This window comes from Cololabis saira, chromosome 5 (genome assembly GCF_033807715.1).
Source record: "Cololabis saira isolate AMF1-May2022 chromosome 5, fColSai1.1, whole genome shotgun sequence".
Taxonomy (NCBI): Eukaryota; Metazoa; Chordata; class Actinopteri; order Beloniformes; family Belonidae; genus Cololabis; species Cololabis saira.
The window spans coordinates 50,812,046-50,834,027 of record NC_084591.1 but is presented as its reverse complement, the minus strand read 5'-3'; the positions used below and the strand labels follow the sequence as shown (position 1 = coordinate 50,834,027).

The following is a 21,982-nucleotide window of genomic DNA, read 5'->3' as shown; positions in this document are numbered from 1 at the left end:
TAACCTGACAAGTGGTAAAAGGAGTCCAGTCTAATCATAAGGTTAGGAAGGCACACATCTGGTTGTTTTAAACTAATCAAAACGTCATCCGCAAAAAGCCCAATTTTGTGTTCATCGCCATTCACCTCTATTCCTGTTATACCTTCATCCTCACGTATCGTTTGAGCCAAAGGCTCGATGAAAATCGCAAAGAGAGTCGGCGACAGACAACATCCCTGTCTCGTTGATCTTTCCAGGTTGAACCAATTAGTGAGGTTGCCATTTATTTTTATTCTAGCTTTTGGTTCCTGATAGAGTGTTTTTATGACATTAACTGAGTCTGTATTAAAGTTATTCTATGCAACTTCCTAGAGCTAGCCAGATTTGAAAGTGGCGCTTCCTCTAAGCCCCGCCCCCCCCCCCCCCCCCCCCCGATCCCACCCACGAGCGCTCCGTCCAAAGCCTCGCCCCCACAAACACGAACGCGCATACGATTATTAAACATTTTGGACAGCACATTTACAGCAAAACTACCCCATGTCTCATTCACCTGTAAGCGAGGTCGGTTTTAGGGGGGGCAGGGGGGGGCTGTGCCCACCCAAACGTGCCCACCCAAACGTGCCCACCCAAACGTGCCCACCGGCGTCTCCATCCCAGAGAGCGTCGGTGAACGGCACGGCAGCGCTGCGGTGCGCTGCAGGCTCTAAAGCCGCAGCTACGCGTAGCCTACGGCGTCTACGCCGTAGCCTACGGCGTCTACGCCGTAGCCTACGGCGTAGCTGCGGCAACACAGCCCGCATGGCACCGCAGCGCGCTGCCGTTCACCGGCGCTCTCCGCTCTCGCCGTGAGACGCCTATATCCCCACGGACCCCATACAGCTTCCGAGCCGGAGCTCCTGCGGCTTTTCACGGCTGCAGCTGTTCACGTGTCCCCCCGGGCTGCTGCTGCAGAGGCTGCTGCTGGGCAGAGAGTACACTGGGACACTGTGAGCCCAGGAGGACCCGTGGAAGTGAACACGTCGGGCTGCTGGAAGCGAGTGCGCGCATGGGACAGGGCGGGGGGACGTGGTTTAAAATGAAGACATCTGATTGGTTCTTTCCCTTCCTGGACCTGGACCAATCCGTATCATTCGGACCGAATGGGGGGGGCTTAGAAGTGCCATTTTCAATCAAAATTTCAATCAAGGAGAATGCCTTTAAAGCCAAATTTTTCCAAACATAAATATAGAAATCTCCATCTAACGCTATCAAAGGCTTTTTCCGCATCCAGACTGAGTAACAGGGCACTTTCTCCCTTCTTCTGAACTTCATCAATTATATGCAGAGTCCTCCTTATGTTGTCTTGTGCTTGGCGTCCTTTGATAAATCCTGATTGGTCCTCGCTAATTAGATCTGGCATGAAGGTCTCAAGTCTCTTGGCCAAGATGGTTGTATATATTTTATAGTCACAATTTAGTATTGATATTGGCCTATAATTCTCACAAAATCCTTTGTCCTTTCCTTCCTTAGGGAGCACCGTAATTATGGCCTCCTTCCAAGATGAGGGGATCTTTCCTGTTTTCAAGGTTTCATTGAATGCTGCTAACAGTATTGGGTTCAGTTCCTTTTTAAACACTTTGTACCACTCGGCTGGGAAGCCGTTGCTTCCTGGCGATTTGTTTGATTTTAATCTATTGATAGCATCCTCAAGTTCCCTTGATGTGATATATGAATTCATATCTTCATTTTGTTTTTCTCCTATTGTCGGTAAATCTAATGTATTTAGAAAACTTCTTACCATCTCCTCGTCCGCTGAGATTTTTTGTAATAATCTTCAAATATTTTGTCGATTTTTTTCTGGTTCATATTCAAGTTCATATTCAAAAGTATTGGTAACAGGGTCTCTGATTTTATGAATTATATTCATGAGTTGTTGTTTCCTTATTCGTCTAGCTAATAATTTTGTTGCTTTAGGGCCTGATTCGTAATACGTTTGTTTAGTGAATCTGATTTTCTTTTCTACTTCGTTTCCTAGAATCTCATTTATTTTGGTCCTCACTTCTTTAATTTGTTGAAGTATGTCTGGGTCGTTCAGGTTTTTATGTTGATGCTCTAGATTTTTAAGCTCTTTAATCTTGGTCTGATACAATTCTTGTCTAGCTTTCTTCAGATATGCTGCTTTAGTTTCCCCTTCATAACTGCCTTCATAGCGTCCAAAAGAGTCGTAAAATCTACTTCTCCATTATCATTTATTTCCCTATTTATTTCTCTTTTAATCTCCTCGACAATCCCTGGATCATTTAGTATGCCAACGTTCATTCTCCATACTGTATTCCTTTTTCTACTGTTCAGACTTAGTTTAAGGTGAAGGATAGAGTGGTCCGATAAGTCCGCTATTCCAATTTTACATTCCTCTATTCTAAATATATCAACTGTATTCATAAAGAAATAATCAATCCTTGTGTGTACCAAGTGAGGGGCCGAGTAATGGGTGAAATCCCTCTCGAGAGGTTGTAATTCCCTCCAGACATCCATAATTCCGAGTTCATTGAGAACGGTATTTATATATCTGGTCATTTGAATTTTGCTACTATTTTTGGTACTAGTTGTATCCAAATTCTGGTTCAGCGTAATATTAAAATCCCCTCCACATACTAAAATTCCTTCAGTTTCTTGCACCAAATAGTTTCCTGAAAAAACCCTTATCACTGTTTGGAGGTGCGTAGACATTAATGAGCGTAACCAGTTGGTTTTCAATTTTCCCCTTGACCACAATATACTTCAATTCAATTTTATTTATATAGCGTCTAATACAACAGAGTTGTCTCTAGACGCTTTCCAGAGACCCATACCCAGAACATGACCCCCGAGCAGTTATTACATAAACAATGGCAGGTAAAAACTCCCCTAGTGGGAGAAAAACCTTAAGCCAAACAGTGGCAAGGAAAAACTCCCCTTTAGGAGGGAAGAAACCTTGAGCAGGACCAGGCTCATAAGGGGGGACCCTCCTGCCGAGGGCCAGACTGGTGGGTCAGGGACGGCAACAGCACAGCAGGCAGGTGGAAGCAGCAACGGGATGACCAGGGGTGGGGACCGCAGGCCAGCACGCAGCTCCCGAAGCTCCGGCCCAATCAGCAAGTCCCAGGTTGGGGTGCAGGGTCAGGGAAAGACTTGTGCTCCGTAATGCAAGCTACAAGCCACCCACGACCACCTGCAGAGAGAGAAAAGGGAGGAGAAGGGGGGCCAGCAACGGGATGACCAGGGGTGGGGGCCGCAGGCCAGCACGCAGCTCCCGAAGCTCCGGCCCAATCAGCAAGTCCCAGGTTGGGGTGCAGGGTCAGGGAAAGACTTGTGCTCCGTAATGCAAGCTACAAGCCACCCACGACCACCTGCAGAGAGAGAAAAGGGAGGAGAAGGGGGGCCAGCAACGGGATGACCAGGGGTGGGGACCGCAGGCCAGCACGCAGCTCCCGAAGCTCCGGCCCAATCAGCAAGTCCCAGGTTGGGGTGCAGGGTCAGGGAAAGACTTGTGCTCCGTAATGCAAGCTACAAGCCACCCACGACCACCTGCAGGTTCCGGTGTCCGGCAAAGGATGCTGCAACATGGACAAAAGAGAGAAAAGGGAGGAGAAGGGGAGGCCAGCACAAGAAACTACAGGAGCGACTCTGACACACTAAAGTTTACACTACCTAGAGATTTACCAACACCAGCTAGAGGTTTACTAAACACTAACTATAGGCTTTACTAAACAGAAATGTTTTAAGTTTAGTTTTAAAGGTGGAGGTGGTGTCAGCCTCCTTAACCCAGATTGGAAGTTGGTTCCATAGTAGTGGTGCCTGATAGCAGAACGCCCGCCCTCCAAATCTACATTTAGATACTCTAGGAACTACGAGTAAACCTGCACTCTGAGAACGGAGAGCTCTGACAGGAACATAAGGCACTATCAGGTCTTGCAAATAATGCGGAGCTAAGCCGTTTTGGGCTTTATACGCAAGTAATACAATTTTAAATTGGATTCTGAATTTTACGGGTAACCAATGGAGCGACGCTAACACTGGAGAGACGTGGTCTCTCCTGCTAATTCCTGTCAGTACTCGTGCTGCTGCATTTTGGATCAGCTGGAGCCTATTCAGCAAATTACTTGGACATCCTGCTAACAACACATTACAGTAATCTAGTCTAGAAGATACAAACGCATGAACTAGTTTTTCTGCATCACTCTGCGAGAGGATTTTCCTAATCTTTGCAATATTACGGAGATGGAAAAAGGCTATTTTACAAACCTGATTGACATATGGTTTAAACGACAAATCCTGATCGAAAACAACACCAAGGTTTCTCACAGTTGCACTGGAAGCCATCGCAACACCATCTAATCCCTTCCTAGATGCTCTGGAACAAGAATGATAACCTCTGTTTTATCTGAATTTAGAAGCAGGAAATTTCTGGACATCCAGTCCTTGATGTCCCTAAGACATGCCTGAAGTTTAACTAACGGTTCTATTTCATCCGGCTTCATAGACAAGTAGAGCTGCGTATCATCAGCATAACAATGAAAGTGTATGCCGTGATTCTGGATTATACTTCCCAACGGCTGCATGTATAAACTGAACAAGATTGGCCCTAGCACTGAACCCTGCGGAACACCATAACTGACCCTTGACTGTTCTGAAGAAACTTCATGTACATGAACAAACTGGAACCTGTCAGATAGGTATGATTTAAACCAACATAGAGCTGTCCCTTTAATCCCAACAACATGCTCTAACCTGTGCAGTAAAATGCCATGATCTATAGTGTCAAAAGCAGCACTGAGGTCCAGTAGAACCAGTATGGACACTAATCCCTTATCTGAGGCCATAAGGAGGTCATTCGTGACTCGAACCAGTGCTGTCTCTGTGCTATGATGCATTCTGAACCCTGACTGAAAGACTTCAAACAGATCATTTCTATACAAATAGTCACATAACTGGCTTGAAACTGCCTTTTCCAGAATTTTAGACACAAATGGAAGGTTGGAAATTGGTCTATAATTAGCTAAGGTGTCTGGGTCAAGAGAAGGTTTTTTAAGTAAAGGTTTAATTACTGCGACTTTGAAAACCTGTGGTACATATCCTAAACTTAGGGATAGGTTAATTTGGTCCAGTATTGTCGTACCAATAAGAGAAAAAATATGTTTGAATAGTCGAGTCGGGATGGGGTCTAACATACATGTGGTTGACTTAGCTCTATTGACGAGTGAGGTCAGCTCAGGGAGGTCTATAGGATCAAAACAGTCTAGAGATAAGTCAGAGCGTAGGGAAGTCGCTAAAGCTGAAGAAACACCTACAACCGGCTGGTTGATTTCTTCTCTAATTCTCGCGATTTTACTGTTGAAGAAGCTCATAAAGTCCTCACTACTGAGAGCTGCAGGAATGCACGGCTCAACAGAGTTGTGACTCTTTGTCAGCCTGGCTACAGTGCTGAACAGAAAACGTGGGTTACTTTTGTTATCCTCTATCAACGTTGAATAATAAGCTGTTCTGGCTTTGCGAATGGCTTTTTTATATACTATTAGAATATCTTTCCATTCACGATGAGAGTCTACAGACCTACAAGAGTACCACTTCCTTTCCATTTTACGCACGTTTTGTTTCAACATGCGGATATCTGAATTATACCAGGGAGTTAAGCTCTTGTGGCTAGAAACCCTCCTTTTCAAAGGAGCAACTTCATCTAAAGCTGAATGCAACAAATCAGCAGTGTTACTAGCAAGGAAATCAACATCTGCAGAGGTAGAACCCAGGTCACTGGCCTCGACTACATCACTATTTCGCACTGTCGTAAGATAAGCAATGGCCTCCCTAAATTTAACAATAACTTCATCAGACAAACATCTGCTAAAATAATACCTCCTATTTTGCACTTCAACATCAACAAAATTAAATTCAAACGTTATTAAGTAATGGTCGGATAAAAGGGAGTTTACAGGTGACACCAACAGACCATCAGTTTCAACACCGTAGGTGAGAACGAGATCGAGATCGTATGATTAAAACAGTGCGTCGGTTTATCCACTTTTTGTGAGATACCCATTGATTCTAGAAGAGAATCGAAGGCTAATTTAAGATTTTCGCTTTCAACATCCATATGAATGTTAAAATCACCCACTATGATGAATTTATCTGTGCTGATCAATAATCCAGAAAGGAAATCTGAAAATTCAGACAAAAACTCTAGATAAGCACCAGCAGGGGGCCGATACACTACCACTAACACAACTGGCTTCTCTGATTTCCAGCTCGGAAATTTCAGACCAAGCATGAGGCTTTCAAATGTATTATAGTTGCACTTAGGTTCAATTTTTGTTTGGAGACCGGAGTTATAAATTGCTGCGACTCCTCCGCCTCGGCCCGTGCTTCTAGGAATGTGATGATTAAAGTAGCCGGGCGGACCTGATTCATTCAAACTAACATACTCTTCCTCCTGTAACCACGTTTCTGTTAAGCAGAAAATATCACTCCTGCTCTCTGTAATTATATCATTTACTAACAGAGACTTAGAGCTTAATGATTGTATATTTAGTAGTCCGCATCTAATTTTTCGGTCTGTAATTGGTACCAAATGTACATTGGTTTTAATTTTTACAAGGTTATCTTGGTTAACGCCTCTATAACGCTGCACCTGGTGAACTTTTGGAGGGCGGGGAACTGCAACCACTTCTATTTTGTTAGGCACCTGGCCAGAGTCGCCAATATCATGTAATCCTACACTTTTAGAGTCGCTAATTACATAATGCAATCCTACAGTTTTGTTGGCAGGCGTTGGTCCTCGAGAAGCAGCAGAGAAGTGTGTTAAACTACAGCTCTGCATCCTGGCCTGGACCCTGCATTGTCAGGGGGAGTGTCTAATAACATTGGCCAGATTTCTAGACATAAGAGTTGCACCATCCCGGGTGGGATGAATGCCGTCCCTTCTAATCAGACCGGGCTTTCCCCAGAATGTCTCCCAGTTGTCAATAAAGTCCACGTCGTTTTCTGAACACCACTGAGACAACCAGCGGCGGAGCGAGAGCATGCGACTAAACATGTCATCGCTGGTCAGATTGGGGAGGGGACCAGAAAAACCTACGGAGTCCGACATGGTTTTGGCGTAGTTACACACCGAGACAATATTCATTTTAGTTACTTCCGACTGGCGAAGACGGGAGTCGTTAGCTCCGACATTGATGATAACTTTACCATATTTACGATTACCCTTTGCCAGTAGCTTCAAATTTGCTTCTATGTCGCCCGCTCTGGCCCCCGGGATTCACCTAACTAAGGTCTCTGGAGTCGGCCTCACATGTCTCACAATAGAGTCTCCAATCACCAGGGTCGGTTTCTCAACAGATGTCGCTGAGTGGGGAAAAACGGTTAGACACATGAAGCGGGTGGTGGTGTTCTGTGAGCCCTTTAAGACTACCCTTCCTCCGAACCGTCACCCAGCTGCCCTGCCTGGCCGGCTGCCGGGGAGCTGCAGGGGAGCGGCTACGCTCAGCTGCTACGGGCCGGTCCGCAGAGGATTCTATCGGACTATGGTCTAGTTGGCCGAACCGGACCTCTAACTGACTGAGCCTCGCCTCCAGCCCTGCAAATAAGCTACACTTTAAGCACTTACCGTCTTCACTAAAGGAGGCAGAGGAATAACTAAACATTTCACACACTGAGCAACGAAAAGGTGAAGCGGTGGGAGCCGGAGAGGCCATGCTAGGATGCTAACGGAGGCTAACGGACAGAAGATGTATCGGTGATTGGTGACAGTGAAAGTTACGGAAGAGAAAATAAGCGAGTGTTGAAATAAAGACAGAAATGTACCAGTACTAGTGCTATTTTACCAGAAAACAGTCTAAGTTTTAGATAAAAAGTCGGGAGAGATCTGAGCCTGCACGCCGTGCAGCAGCAACAGACCGCAACACCAGGAAGTGACGCGATGCGTGACGCAGTACGTTACCCAATCAGCAAGCCTTCAGAGTTCCACACAGTCACAGCCTGTGACTGTGTGGAAAAAAAATCTCCCCTCTTTATCTTTTATTTCCTTTAAGGTCTCAAATTTTGTTGTGTTCGGAATCAAAATTATTACTCGATGTGGGAGGGGCCCCTCACTAGAGGTAGGGGGAGGTCCCCAAAGGGGTCCCCGTCTCCTTCTAGAATTGTCCAACATTTCCTAATTGCCATACCAGTCTAGACAGATATTTATTAGGAGAAGCCTATACCCAGGGGAAAGTTGTGGCTTTAAATCCAGAAATGACTGAATAGGCTAAAAAACATCCCCTTTATTTACAGCCTGGAAAAAAAGAGAACAAAACAACCCAGGATATAGCCGCAGGTATTTCAGTCTCACATTCTCACTCTTCCTGTAGGCTATAAGTATATAAAACATGTTCACATCCATTCCTCCCGTTTCCCTCAAATACCGTCAGTGTCTCCAGATCTCCGAAACTCGCGCAGTTTTCCTCTCACGCGCCCGGTTAATTCTCCCTGCGCTCCCGGATCTCCGACACGTTGCCACCGGGATGCCGCCTGTAAGCGCTCCGCCAGCGCAGGTCTTTTTTCAGCCTCCCTCACCTGGACCTCCATCCCCCGTCTCCTCATCTCCTTCGCTGCTTTGTGTGCGCTGTTATAGAGCCGGAGCTGGTCGCTGGCCTGTACTTTACCGGTTTAACCAACACATTTTAAGGTTGAGATACGGGAGAGTATTAGGGCCAGGCAGGAGAAAAATACAAATAATATTTTAGAGGAGGAAGATTTTTTTTTTCATTATTTATGCACTTCGAGAAAAAAGGCGAAATATTGAGATTAATGTTGAAGTACAATTTCAACTTTCTCAACTTCAATTCTCGAAATTGTATTTCGACTTTATTCTCGAAATTTCAACTTTATACACGAAATTTCGACTTTATTTTTGAAATTGTACTTTATTCTCAACATTTCATCTTTTTTCTCGAAATTGTATTTTGACTTTATTCTCGAAATTTCGACTTTATACACGAAATTTCGACTTTATTTTTGAAATTGTACTTTATTCTCAACATTTCGTCTTTTTTCTCGAAATTGTACTTCAACATTAATCTCCACATTTCGACTTTTTTCTCGAAGTGCATAATGAAAAAATAATCTTCCTCCTCTAAAATATTATTTTTATTTTTCTCCTGCCTGGCCCTAACACTAACAAAAACCTGGAGGCCTTTAGTTTTTAATTTGTAGAGACAAATTAGAAAGTACATTTATTGGCTGATTAACCTTTCTACATTTTAAAGTCAGTTGATTAAGAATGAACCAAATGAATCAGAGGAGTCGTGGTGATGCTTAACTGAGTGTCTCTTCCTCTTTTCACAGTTGTAATAAATAAAACGTGTGAATAATTGTACTGGTAAAAGTCATAAGCCAGTGTTCTCTTAACAAAAGGACTGCATCATCTAAAGTTCATGGACTGATTGACTGGTGTCTGAATTCGTGTTTTTGCTGTTTCTTCCCGATTCCAACCTGCTCAGAGAGTCGGAGACAGAGCTGAAGCCGCTTCCTAAGAAGAGCATCGACACGGGGATGGGTCTGGAGCGGCTGGTGTCTGTGCTGCAGAACAAGATGTCCAACTACGACACCGACCTCTTCGTCCCATATTTTGAGGCCATTCAGAAGGTACTGAAATTACAATTTATCAAGGCAAACATTTGTAAAATGTAACCATTTTCACTTCCTCTCAGGAAAGACAAGAACATCTGGTGTGTCGCCCTGTTGGGGGGTTCCCTCTCTCCGGGCCCGTCTCCGGTCCCCCCCGCTGCCTCCACGGCGGCGCGCCCCTCTGGTCTTGGAGGGCCACTTTCGTGGGGGCGGGTGCGCCTGCCCGCGTCGGCGGCCGTCTGTCTCTCCGGGCAGGCTGGCCCCTCGCCGGGTGGGTGTCGTTAGCCTGGGGGGTGAGGGCCTCCTGGCCGCATGTCCGATCGGGTGGTCGGGGTTCGCCTGGGTCCCAGTCCGCCGCCGTGGGTTCCCTGGCTGCCTCTTCCCGTAGTCGTTTAGTAGGCGTTTCCTCCCGCCCTCTTCTCCCCTCTGTGGGGTTGCTGGTGGTCTGGGTTCTGGGTTCTTCCTTGTCGGCCTCTGGTTTGATAGGATTATTACACACACACACACACACACACACGCACACACACGCACACACACACACACACACACACACGCATTTATGGCACTTTTCCACTAGTATCGGCTCAGCCCGGCTCGGCTCGGCACGGCTTTACACGGCTCCACACGTGTGTTTGCGCACTGCCAGGGGAGAAGCGGGCAGGTTGTGGTGAAGCTGCTGTGACGTACTCGATTGCGCAGCACCTTTGTTCATGTCGGCGCTGATCAGAAATCAGCTGGAGCCGCGAGCGGCTGAGAAAAAAACAGCCCGTCTACATCGCTTTTTTAATTTTTTCTCGACAGCCACCAGGTTTATGAACATCTGCACCTCAGAGTTGGATCACCAAACAAACGTTTTGCGCTTTATAATAAAATCGCCGCGAGCCGCGAGTCCCCTCGCTCTGACTCCCGCTTCCTGATTCAAACGTTTGACGGCCCCGCCCTCCGACCAATCAGTGGCGCGGAGTAGGGCTGCACGATTAATCGTTAAAAAATCGCGATCTCGATTCATGCTTGAACGCAATCTCATTTCCAAATGACGACGATTTAAAAAAAAAAAAAAAAAAAAAAAAAAAAATATATATATATATATATATATATATATATTTTTTTTTTTTTTTTTAAAGATGGCTGCATAAAAAAAGGACTAGGCCTATGTTTTTAGGTTGTTGTAGTCCTGTCATGCTCAACTATCATGTTGTCATGTTTGTTATATTTTGTTAATGATTGTGGATTACATTTGGAGAAACATCTACCTTTCTCATCACCTGACACATATTGCACATAAATATTGTTAAAATTGTTATTGTTAAAATTATTTAAAGACAAGAGAGATGTTTATTGTTTTTATGTTCAATGTCAGCTGTTACAGCAAAAAGCAGCCAGAGGAATAATTTGTTGCCTCAGAACTACATGATCTGTTACAAGTCCCCTTTCTGAAAGGGTGTTCAACTCAGGGAGGAACAAATATTGTTAAATTGTTATTATTGTTTAAATTATTTAAAGACAAGAGAGATGTTTATTGTTTTTATGTTCAATGTCAGCTGTTACAAAGTTGATGCCAGTCTTTTATCAGGCACCATCATATTTTTTGTAACGTTTACCTTTTGTATCGGCAGCTTCTTAATAGCAGCAAAAGGCAATGGGGGGTTCATCCCAGCCAGAGGAATAATTTGTTGCCTCAGAACTACAGGATCTGTTACAAGTCCCCTTTCTGAAAGGGTGTTCAACTCAGGGAGGAACAAATATTGTTCAAAATTGTTATTATTGTTTAAATTATTCAAAGGTTTGTGTAAAGAAGACAAGGGATGTTTATTGTTATTATATTTTTGTTCAGCTGTTGCAAAGTTAAAGTAATAAGTGCAATAAATTTTATATTGGAAAAAAATCGTGAGAGAATCGTGATCTCAATTCTAAGCAAAAAAATCGTGATTCTCATTTTGTCCAGAATCGTGCAGCCCTAGCGCGGAGGGTGTTGACGTCCCCGCCCCCCGACCAATCGGTGGCGAGGAGGGTGGTGACGTCAGAAATAGTCCCTGCTCAGCCCGCAAAGAACCTCACTGAAATGGTTACAGAAAAAAGTATCGACTTGGAGCGGCTCTACCCGTCTCAGCCCTAGTGCGAAAGCGCAAAACGGGTAGAACCGAGCTGAAGTAATACTAGTGCAAACCGTAGTTAATCGCGGTAGATTAGCTCAGATTGTGATTGGATCTCGAGACTTGGGACGGTTGCTGCTCGTGTTTTGGCCGGTTCCATTCCGGTTTCGTGTCTGTTCTTTTTTTTTTTTGGCAGATTTCAAGTGCTTGACCCCCCCCCCCCCCCCCCTTCCTCCACAAAAAAGGGGAAAAAAAAACAAAACTGGGTTTGTGTATGTATGTATATGTATATATATATATATATATATATATATATATATATATATATATATATATATATATATATATATATATATATATATATATATATATATATGTGTGTGTGTATATATGTGTATGCGTATATATATGTATATATATATTAATGAGATAAATATAGTAACAATGCACATATATATGCCTTAGGTTGTTACCAGCATGGTATTAACCACTAATATGTGTGCAGCCAAGGTTATAAAAAAAAAAAAAAGGAATAAAACTGGTTTAGAGCCATGCATCTAACGTGTAATGAACTGCTTTATTTCAGGGTACCGGTGCTCGACCGTACTCTGGTAAGGTCGGTGCCGAGGACGCTGACGGCATCGACATGGCCTACCGCGTCCTGGCTGACCACGCCCGCACCATCACCATCGCCCTGTCAGACGGGGGCCGCCCCGACAACACAGGAAGAGGGTGAGGCACTTCAGGGCTGAAAAACAAATGAAACATATTTGTAATTTGTGCATTTGCAACTTCATTGTATTTTACATTTAACAAGCTTTTTTTTGTTCAAAATATTTGTATTAGTTTTTTTTAAATCGTACAAGATACAATTTGACATGCATTTCAATACATTTCAACACAATCCAACCCCACAGACAACCCCACCCCATTGCATTTTACACAAACAGACAAAACACAAATAAAGTTTACAAAACAAACAAACGTACAAAAATAATAAGAAAAAAAAGGGAAAGGAGAAAGAGGGAGGGGTTATATCTATACATTGGAAATGAGGTATCTATCTTTTCAACCTGATCTAGAATTTGTTGCCATATAGAATAGAGGTTGAAGGCACAGCCTTTTGTAACATATCGGATCTTCTAAAGTCAGATGGTGCAGAAGATTCTGATCCATTGACTGAAAGTTGGAGGAGATCCGTCTTCTATTTAAGCAGTATGAGCCTTCTAGCCAGTAACATGGCAACGGCTATCATGTTTTGCCCTGATGAGTGGGGCAAAAGTCCTGCGGTACAAATACCACTATTATGACAAGAGGTTGTGTGGGTATTCCTAGCAGGTCAGAAAAGAATTCGAATATAGGTTAATTTTGGGCAGAGCCAGAACATATGTGATAAAGTGGCTGTTACTGTTCCACAGCATCACAGTTAGGATCAATGTTTGGTGTTATCTTTGACAATGTAGCCTATGTACAATCTTGAACTGTAATACCTTATGTCTTAAGCAAATTGAGGATGAGTGTATCCTATCTAATGTGGAGTCCCATACATCCTCAGTAAGTTCTATGCCTAATTCTTCTTCCCATTGGCTTTTTAGACGTGTCAGAGGTTCTAAATTATGGGAATTGAGTGACAGGTATATTATTCCGATAAGCCCTTTATGGTCGAAGCTAAGTTTTAAAAGGGAATCTAGGAGGGAGTTGGGTGGTATTGGAAATTGCGCTGATTGTGAGGATACAAAGCTACATTTAACAAGCTTGATTAAACAAGTGCTAGCTTCCGAGACAAGTGTTTTTCAATTGAAGAACGTCTAGTGGATTCACCACGTCAACGCTTGACCAACCCTTTTCAGACCGGATGCAGGACTCGTGTGATCATTTACTCCGGTTTTAGCATTTTCATTTTTTCCCATCTCCCATCTTGTGCATTCAGGTACGTGCTGAGGAGGATCCTGCGCCGTGCAGTTCGTTACTCCCATGAGAAGCTGGGAGCTCAGAGAAGCTTCTTTGCCTCTTTGGTGGATGTGGTGGTCGATTCTCTGGTGAGTTTTCTGACCTATAGCCCAAAGCACTGAGAACATGTGAGCAATATTTCAAATCAAAATGAAATACTCATGCTGGGGAAGAAGTTAATATTTCAATTTAAAAGCGTTAGTGTCATCACTCATAAAATTGTTTCATATTCGTGTCATCACTTATAAAATTGTAATCTAATTTTCACTTTATATTCATTCTAAATTCTGTAATCTCCTCTCTACGGTTTGGCTTTTATCCCAACTCTTTTCCATCCTCCTCTCATCTGATGTGCATCTGTGTTGACTGTCCTCCTTCAGGGTGACGCTTTCCCTGAGCTGAAGAAAGATCCAGACATGGTGAAAGACATCGTCAATGAGGAAGAGACGCAGTTCCTCAAAACCCTCAGCAGAGGGCGCCGCATCCTTGATCGAAAGATAATGAGTCTGGGAGACTGCAAAACCATCCCAGGTGAGGCTATATAAACAACTATTGTTTCACCTCATTCCTTATTTGTCGGCCTGTGTTGAAAAAATTTATTTTCCGATTCGAAATCGATTCTCATATTAATTCCTAAAAATCGATTCGTATGTCTAAAAATCTATTCTTTTTTTTTTCATCATTACAACTTTTTTTTTTTGTTTATGCCCAAAAAAGGAATGTTTTGTTGGACACAAGAATAACTGGTGCCATGTTTTTGCCTTTAAATATGTTTAAAAGTATGAAAACATTAAAGTTTTCAGTTATAATTTAATTTTATAATTTGTTATTTTTCATTACCGTATTTTCACGACCATATGGCGCACTGTGTGGAAAGGCGCACCCTCAGTTTTGTGTGTCATTTTTGGTTTTAAAACACACATACGGCGCACCGACCCAAAAGGCGCCGTCTACGGAGACGGAGCTGCACACACACGCGTTGCAAAACACACACGCGCTAAAAATAGAGCGGAAGCAAAACTTAGTTTGATATTTTATTTCCCTTTTCACATCAATCAAACCCTTCAAAGGTTCATCTTCTGTTTCTGCATTAAAGAATTAAAAAAAAAACACCGGGGCGCTGCACATAAACCTGTCTCAGCCACCCGATCATCTCCTCATCCATCCAGCCCTTTTCATTTCACTCTGGCTGGAAAAGTCTGTTTAGGCAACGCTTTTCTTTTAAAAATCACCATAGCCGGCAGTTTCTGTCCATCAGCGTGGCAGGCAAGCACAAGAGTAAATAAACTTTTCATACCCCGTTGTGCTGCGGATCCCGACCGCGGCGGTCCCGGGTCCCGCTCCGCCCCCCCGCGCTGGACCGGGTCCCAGGTCCTCCTCCGCCCCCCGCGCTGGTCCCGCTCACACAAACGCGCTGTCGGGGAGCCGGTACCGGGTTGTATCCGACAGGAGCTCCCCTCCGCTAATTCAGCTGCGCCAGTCCGAATTTCCAGACCTGTCTCGGCCACTTGATCATCATCCCTTCATCCAGCCCCCCCTTTTCATTCGTCCTTATAATGACTCCGGCTGGAAACGTCTTATGCAAAGTTTTTCTTTTAAAAATCCCCATACAGTTTCTGTCCATCAGCGCGGCAGGCAAGCACCACATAAATAAGAATGTGTGTGTCGCGCCGCGAAATACACACACCGCATGTCGGGGATCCGGTACCGGGTTTGTAACCGACAGATTTGGCTGCAAATCTCGGAGGGTGAAGCTGATCCGACCTGAGACGTACCCCAGAAATCTCTGCTCGCAAAGCGGGCGGGAACCAGGTCGATCGGACCCCGCTTGGGGAACCAGGAAGTCGGGCTGCAGCAGCGCCCATCACCGCGGCTTTAACCGGGGAACGTGACCGGTTCCGACCGGCCGGGACCGGAGGAGCCCACATGGACTGGTAGTAGGGGCTCCCGGGGAAAGAGCACCGGCATTTCAGCCGGATCTGCCCCGGGGATGCGGCGATCGGACCCGCAAACCCACGGCAGGTGCATCGGTTCCCGACATGCAAAACACACGCGCGCTGCAGAACACACACACACAAGTGTGCTTATTTAAATAGAGCTGGAGCAAAACTTAGTTTGATTGTATTTTATTTCACTTTACACATCAAGCAAATCCTTAAAAGTCTTCATCATCTGTTTCGCATTAAACAGCTCAGTGGATGGTCTCATTCACGTCTGCAGCTCACGGGGGCTTCACCCGCCCCCTTCTCTTTTTACCGTTCTCATGGTGGCCGGCCTTACATTACCGTAATTCAGGTTATAGACACGGCGCACTGTTTCATAAGGCGCCCGGCACATTTAAAAAAAAAAAAATGTGCGCCTTATGGTCGCGAAAATACGGTACTTTATATACTGTCTCGGAGTTACATTTGTTACAAATGCTAAAAACCAAATTCTCAAAAATTAAAAACCAACTAATTTCATACATTTCCTCCCTGGAAAGAATCTGTTTGGTAATTCTGCCCCACGATGTTTCTGAAAGCAGTTCTATCAGCATTCTGGGAGCTGATTGGTCCTTACAGCATCATTAGCTGCAATACTTGCTGTTGAATCTCAATATAATACTAGTATTAATATGTTGCAGAACTACAGTCATATAGTTCATGCAACAGCTGAAAAAACAGTTTTAATAACACTAACCCAAATCAATATCGGAATCGAATCAAATCTTGATAATCGATTCTGAATCAAAATCAGAACAGAATCGATTCTTGACATTTGAATCAATCCCCAGCCCTACTTATTTGTTAGTAATTTCACTGTAAGTTCTTTTCCCCCCATTTCAGTTCTTTACATCTTCTAATTTGCTGAAAGAAACTAACTAGGGAGAGATTGTCAATTTAAATACATTTAGAGGTTGAAATCCAGCTGGTTAATGCAAATATTATTAAGCTCAGTCTGAAGCTCAGTCTGTTGTGCAGCTAGTTTGTTTCAGGCTTTCTATTTATTTCTACAGTGTCAAGGCAATTAAAAAACAATAGTAATGAAGAGAATGACAGGACCCTTTGCAGTCATAGTAAAGATACACATACGCTGCTGGAAAACCAGTAAGAGCACAGAGAGATGTTTAAGTGTGGCTGACCATATCACCTGGATGTGGTGTGTCTCTGCATGCAGGCGACACAGCCTGGCTGCTGTACGACACGTACGGCTTCCCCCTGGACCTGACCTCCCTCATCGCTGAGGAGAAGGGCCTGGCCGTGGATCTGGCCGCGTTTGAGGAGGAAAAGAAGGCTGCACAGGTGAGGAGAGGAGAGCAGGGGGGAGAGCAGGGGAGAGCAACATTTTTAAGGTGTGTGTGTGTGTGTGTGTGTGTGTGTGTGTGTGTGTGTGTGTGTGTGTGTGTGTGTGTGTGTGTGTGTGTGTGTGTGTGTGTGTGTGTGTGTGTGTGTGTGTGTGTGTGTGTGTGTGTGTGTGTGTGTGTGTGTGTGTGTGTGTGTGTATATATATATATATATATATATATATATATATATATATATGTATATGTATATATATGTGTGTGTGTATGTATGTATATATATATATATATATGTATGTATGTATATATATGTGTGTGTGTATATATATATATATATATATATATATATATATATATGTGTGTATATATATATATACACACGTGGACAAAATTGTTGGTACCCCTCAGTTAAGGAAGGAAAAACCCACAACTCTCACTGAAATCACTTGAAACTTACAAAAGTAACAATAAATAAGAATTTATTGAAAATTAAATAATCAAAATCAGCCATTACTTTTGAATTGTTGATTAACATAATTATTAAAAAAAACAAACTAATGAAATAGGGCTGGACAAAAATGATGTTACCCATAACTTAATATTTTGTTGCACAACCTTTTGAGGCAATCAATGCAATTAAACGATTTCTGTATTTGTCAATGAGCGTTCTGCAGCTGTCAACAGGTATTTTGGCCCACTCCTCATGAGCAAACTGCTCCAGTTGTCTCAGGTTTGATGGGTGTCTTCTCCAAATGGCATGTTTCAGCTCCTTCCACAGATGTTCAATGGGATTCAGATCTGAATCATGGAAGGCCACTTTAGAATAGTCCAACGCTTTTCTCTCAGCCATTCTTGGGTGTTTTTGGCTGTGTGTTTTAGATCGTTGTCCTGTTGGAAGATCCATGACCTGCGACTGAGACCAAGCTTTCTGACACTAGGCAGCACATTTCTCTCCAGAATGCCTTGATAGTCTTCAGATTTCATTTTACCTTGCACACATTCAAGACACCCTGTGCCAGATGCAGCAAAGCAGCCCCAAAACATTACTGAGCCTCCTCCATGTTTCACCGTAGGGACAGTGTTCTTTTCTTCGTATGCTTGGTTTTTGAGTCTATGAACATAGAGTTGATGTGCCTTACCAAAAAGCTCCAGTTTGGTCTCATCTGTCCAAAGGACATTCTCCCAGAAGCTTTGTGGCTTGTCAACATGCATTTTTGCAAATTCCAGTCTCGCTTTTTTATGGCACATCAACTATGTTCATAGACTCAAAAACCAAGCATACGAAGAAAAGAACACTGTCCCTACGGTGAAACATGCACTGAGCTCCCCCTCTTCTTTCTTCCTGATGTGTGAGAAGCAAGAGCTGGATGGAAAAGCTGGAGCAGATTTTTTGAATAGAGTGCTAGTATCACAGTTTTACCCTGCACTGCGATCCGATCCATGTATTTTCGCTGGATCGCAGCATATTTTCGATCTGCGGACTGGATCGCAGCATCCCTAATATATATATACCTTCTTCTTCTGCGCGCTAAATGAACAAAAGTTGAACTAGCTGTATTAGACTGTACTGTGCTCCTTAAAATAACTGCTCAGTGTGGAGTGAAGATGTTTGGATCTTAGCAAGCCCCTTTTATAAGAAAACACAGCAGGTCGGCTTTTGCTTACATCAAATACCGACTAGCTTCATCTTGAAGACCTGGGGCCTCATGTACTAAGAGTGCGTGGATTTCAACGTGAATCCGTGCGTGGAATTAACAAGACCGCAAAAATTCATATGTACAAAGCTGTGCGTACGCCCAAATCCACGCAGGTTTCTCTGTACATCCCAATCAGCGTGGATTTGAGCGCACATGCGGGAGCACAACACTCCGCCTTGTCTCCTCCCTCAAATATGTTTGAATATGATATGAAGATAATTATCCATTAAAAACCGCTCATCCTAACAAGAAATGTGCAAATAAAAAAAAAAACATCGGCTCTGAGCTGGAATAAATAATTCATTTAATTTAGGGGTGTCGGACTCCAGTCCTCGAGGGCCGGTGTCCCTGCAGGTTTTAGATGTTTCCCTGCTTCATTGCACCATGATACAAGTGACTGTGTCATCAACAGAAGTGTCCAGACTTTGATGAAAAGTTGGTGACGATGATTAATTAGAATCAGGTGTGTTAAAGCAGGGAAACATCTAAAACATGCAGGACACCGGCCCTTCTGGGATTCAGGTTGACACCTAAATTATGGTGTTCTTTGCTTTGCGTTGCGTTCGGTGAAGAGTGGTGGTTTTATTATGATCGTACGGGTTTGTTAATGTTTATGGGCAGCGTTAGTGCATCATTACACCCTGCTTTTCTTGTTTGTATTTTAAGAACCGACACCAGAATTTTTGGTGGATGAAAAACGGCTCCTCGTTCTGCAGCATATTATATAGGTTACTAACGGATTAAGACCAATGTACACGTTTATTGAGTCTTACACATTATGGATGTCCGCGATCACCACTCTCATAAGTATAACAATGTGAACAAAATACATTTATATTTAAAACATGAAGCATTACGATCTGATTCCTCTGCTGCAGAAATAAAGACAATTTGTTCCAACGGGATTATCGAGGTGCAAACGTGAGAAATAAAGAGCAAAATTGCTGTAACTCGGAGTGTTGCATCCGCAGGAGGAGAGACAGGTGTCGTGCAAAAAGTGATTGCCTGCCAGAATCTGATTTCTCCCCTGAAAATGGGTCTTTTTACCTGCCAAATATTGATTGAAGGCCAAATACAGTTAATGAAAGGTTGTTTCTGCCTAAATATGACTTGATCTCATTCTTGAGCTTCATAATCTGAAGTCTGACGGTTTAGCGCTCTCGTTCAACGGGCTGCTGTGCGCGCTCCCGCGGCCACAAATCAGAAGAAATCAGATTCTGGCAGGCAATCACTTTTTGGCACAACACCGGTTTTTGCTTCAGAGTTCATTTTAATGTTTTTCTGTCCAGACACAGTTATGGGATGTTTTAGGATCTGGCTTTAATCTCCAGTACTCGTCCCATACGGTCGTCATGACGACAGACAGATGTCCGACCTGTCAGCAGCTCCAGCTGAAGCATCATGTTGGTCTGAACCGGAGCAGCTGGTCCAGTTCAGGGCAGAGATCCAGGAGGATCCTCTTGGCACCTGAACCAGCTGATGGTCCAGTCTTAGTCCTGGACCAGCAGATCAGTTTGGTCCCTGAGGACTCGCTCCTGATCCTGCATCAGCAGGTTCCTCTAACGCAGCCAAAGCTCCATCAGGATTTGCAGGTTCCATCGTTGAGCTCCTGCCTCTAGTTGTTTGTTCAGATCATAGGTTGATTGTGAGATTGTTGCAGCTTCACTCTTGTGTAACTTATCTGGTGATGTCGGGACTGTCGTGTCCTTCACGTGGTCGTGAACTTATTGTTGACGTTATGTTTCCTCATATTCTGCACTTCACTGCATCACCAGTGAGTGTCGCCAATGGACAGAACCTCAGAAAAGTGCGTGAACCAGCCTCAATGTGTGAGTGACGGACCGCAGCTTTCTACGTTCACGTCATTCTTTGTACATCCGACCGTGAGCGTTGAAAGTGGCGTACGCACGTTTTTTGTGCGCCGCACTCTTAGTACATAAGGCCCCTGATTTCACATCCGTCATGAACATAAAATCACTAAAAGTACAACAGTTGTAGCTCCACAAGTGAGCACAATATAGTTCTTTGACATCTAACATGCTCCACACTACTTCACATCACTTTGTCAAGTGGTGTGAAGACTCATACTTACAGCTCAATCTGACAAAGACCAAAGACATTGCAATTGATTTCAGGAAGACAAAACACCTGAACCTGTTAGGATTAAGAGACAAGTCATTGAACTAGTGCAGTCCTATAAATATGTGGGGACAATCATTGACTCTACCCTAAACTTTAAAGAGAACTGCAAAGCTGTGAGCAGGAAGGGACACTAGCGGCTGTTCTGTCTGAGGACGTTGACCATGGTGACACTTCTTATTATGCTTTTATTGAATCTGTTTTAACCTTTTCACTTGTATCATGGTTGGGAAACCTGCCCCTAAAAGAAAGGCGCTCACTCAACCAAATCATTAAACGGTTGACTGGTTGGGGAAACACAGCTGGGCCTGGAGTCGCTGGACGCCAAGCAGTTGCAGCGGCTCCAGCTCCATCCCCATCCCCAACGATGCCTCCATCCCTTAGCGAGTGAGTTCCAGCTACTGCCATCAGGACGCAGATTCATAGTCCCCAGAACTAGGAACTATAGGAACAGTTTCGTCCCTGCTGCTGTCTCTCTGTTAAACAAATCCTAACGCATTTCATTTATTGTTGAGGTCGATCCTGCTTTTAACTTATTTATTTCTGTTTATTAGAAACCCTGACTTTGGTTTTACTTCTATTTATTGTTCTTTGCCTTGTGGGCAACATCTACTTTTATCCTGTTTAGTGAGCATTGTGAGTACCGGCCATGTCTGTCTTGTGCTGTCGTAAACCTGCTCTCTGTATTTGTCCTGTCACTGTGTCAAATTAGAACTGTAAAGATTGTGCCTGAGATGCCTTCTCCCATCTACTGCAAAATAATTCTACCTACGGGTACTAATGAAGTCAACTTGAAGTTGAATTCCCACGCAGGGCTGTGCTTTGACTTTACTGGAAACAAACCAATTTGTGTGTGTTTAGTTGAAGTCCCAAGGTAAAGGAGCAGGAGATGCAGACCACATCATGCTGGACATCTACGCCATCGAAGAGCTGAGAAACAAGGACACCCCCCCCACAGACGACTCTCCCAAATACAGATACACCTCAGACGACACGGGCAGCTACGGTTCGTCACCTGCACAAACACACCTCAGCTGCTAGGGTTTTTTCAAATTCTATTTATTGATTTTCTCTCAAATAACCAACATACAAATACATAAAATAAATAGTAATAATAATCAAAAGTAAAGAATAAATGAAAATTACAAAAAAAACTGCGTGGCAGCGTAGACTTTCAGTTTGAGCAACTGGAAAACGTCTAAAATTGAAAGAGCTGTTGTGGGATC

The 21,982-nt window shown here is 43.7% G+C and overlaps 1 protein-coding gene across 2 annotated transcripts in view; it reads left to right on the top strand.

The window, feature by feature from the left end:
• aars1 (alanyl-tRNA synthetase 1) overlaps positions 1-21,982 on the top strand; it is a 56,870-nt gene that overhangs the window by 16,052 nt on the left and 18,836 nt on the right. For both annotated transcript variants that reach the window (XM_061722343.1, XM_061722345.1), the window contains exons 6-11: positions 9,471-9,615; positions 12,277-12,422; positions 13,621-13,729; positions 14,021-14,171; positions 16,797-16,921; positions 21,618-21,762. In XM_061722343.1, the coding sequence (XP_061578327.1) occupies positions 9,471-9,615; positions 12,277-12,422; positions 13,621-13,729; positions 14,021-14,171; positions 16,797-16,921; positions 21,618-21,762 (821 nt within the window). The remainder of the gene's footprint in view (positions 1-9,470; positions 9,616-12,276; positions 12,423-13,620; positions 13,730-14,020; positions 14,172-16,796; positions 16,922-21,617; positions 21,763-21,982) is intronic.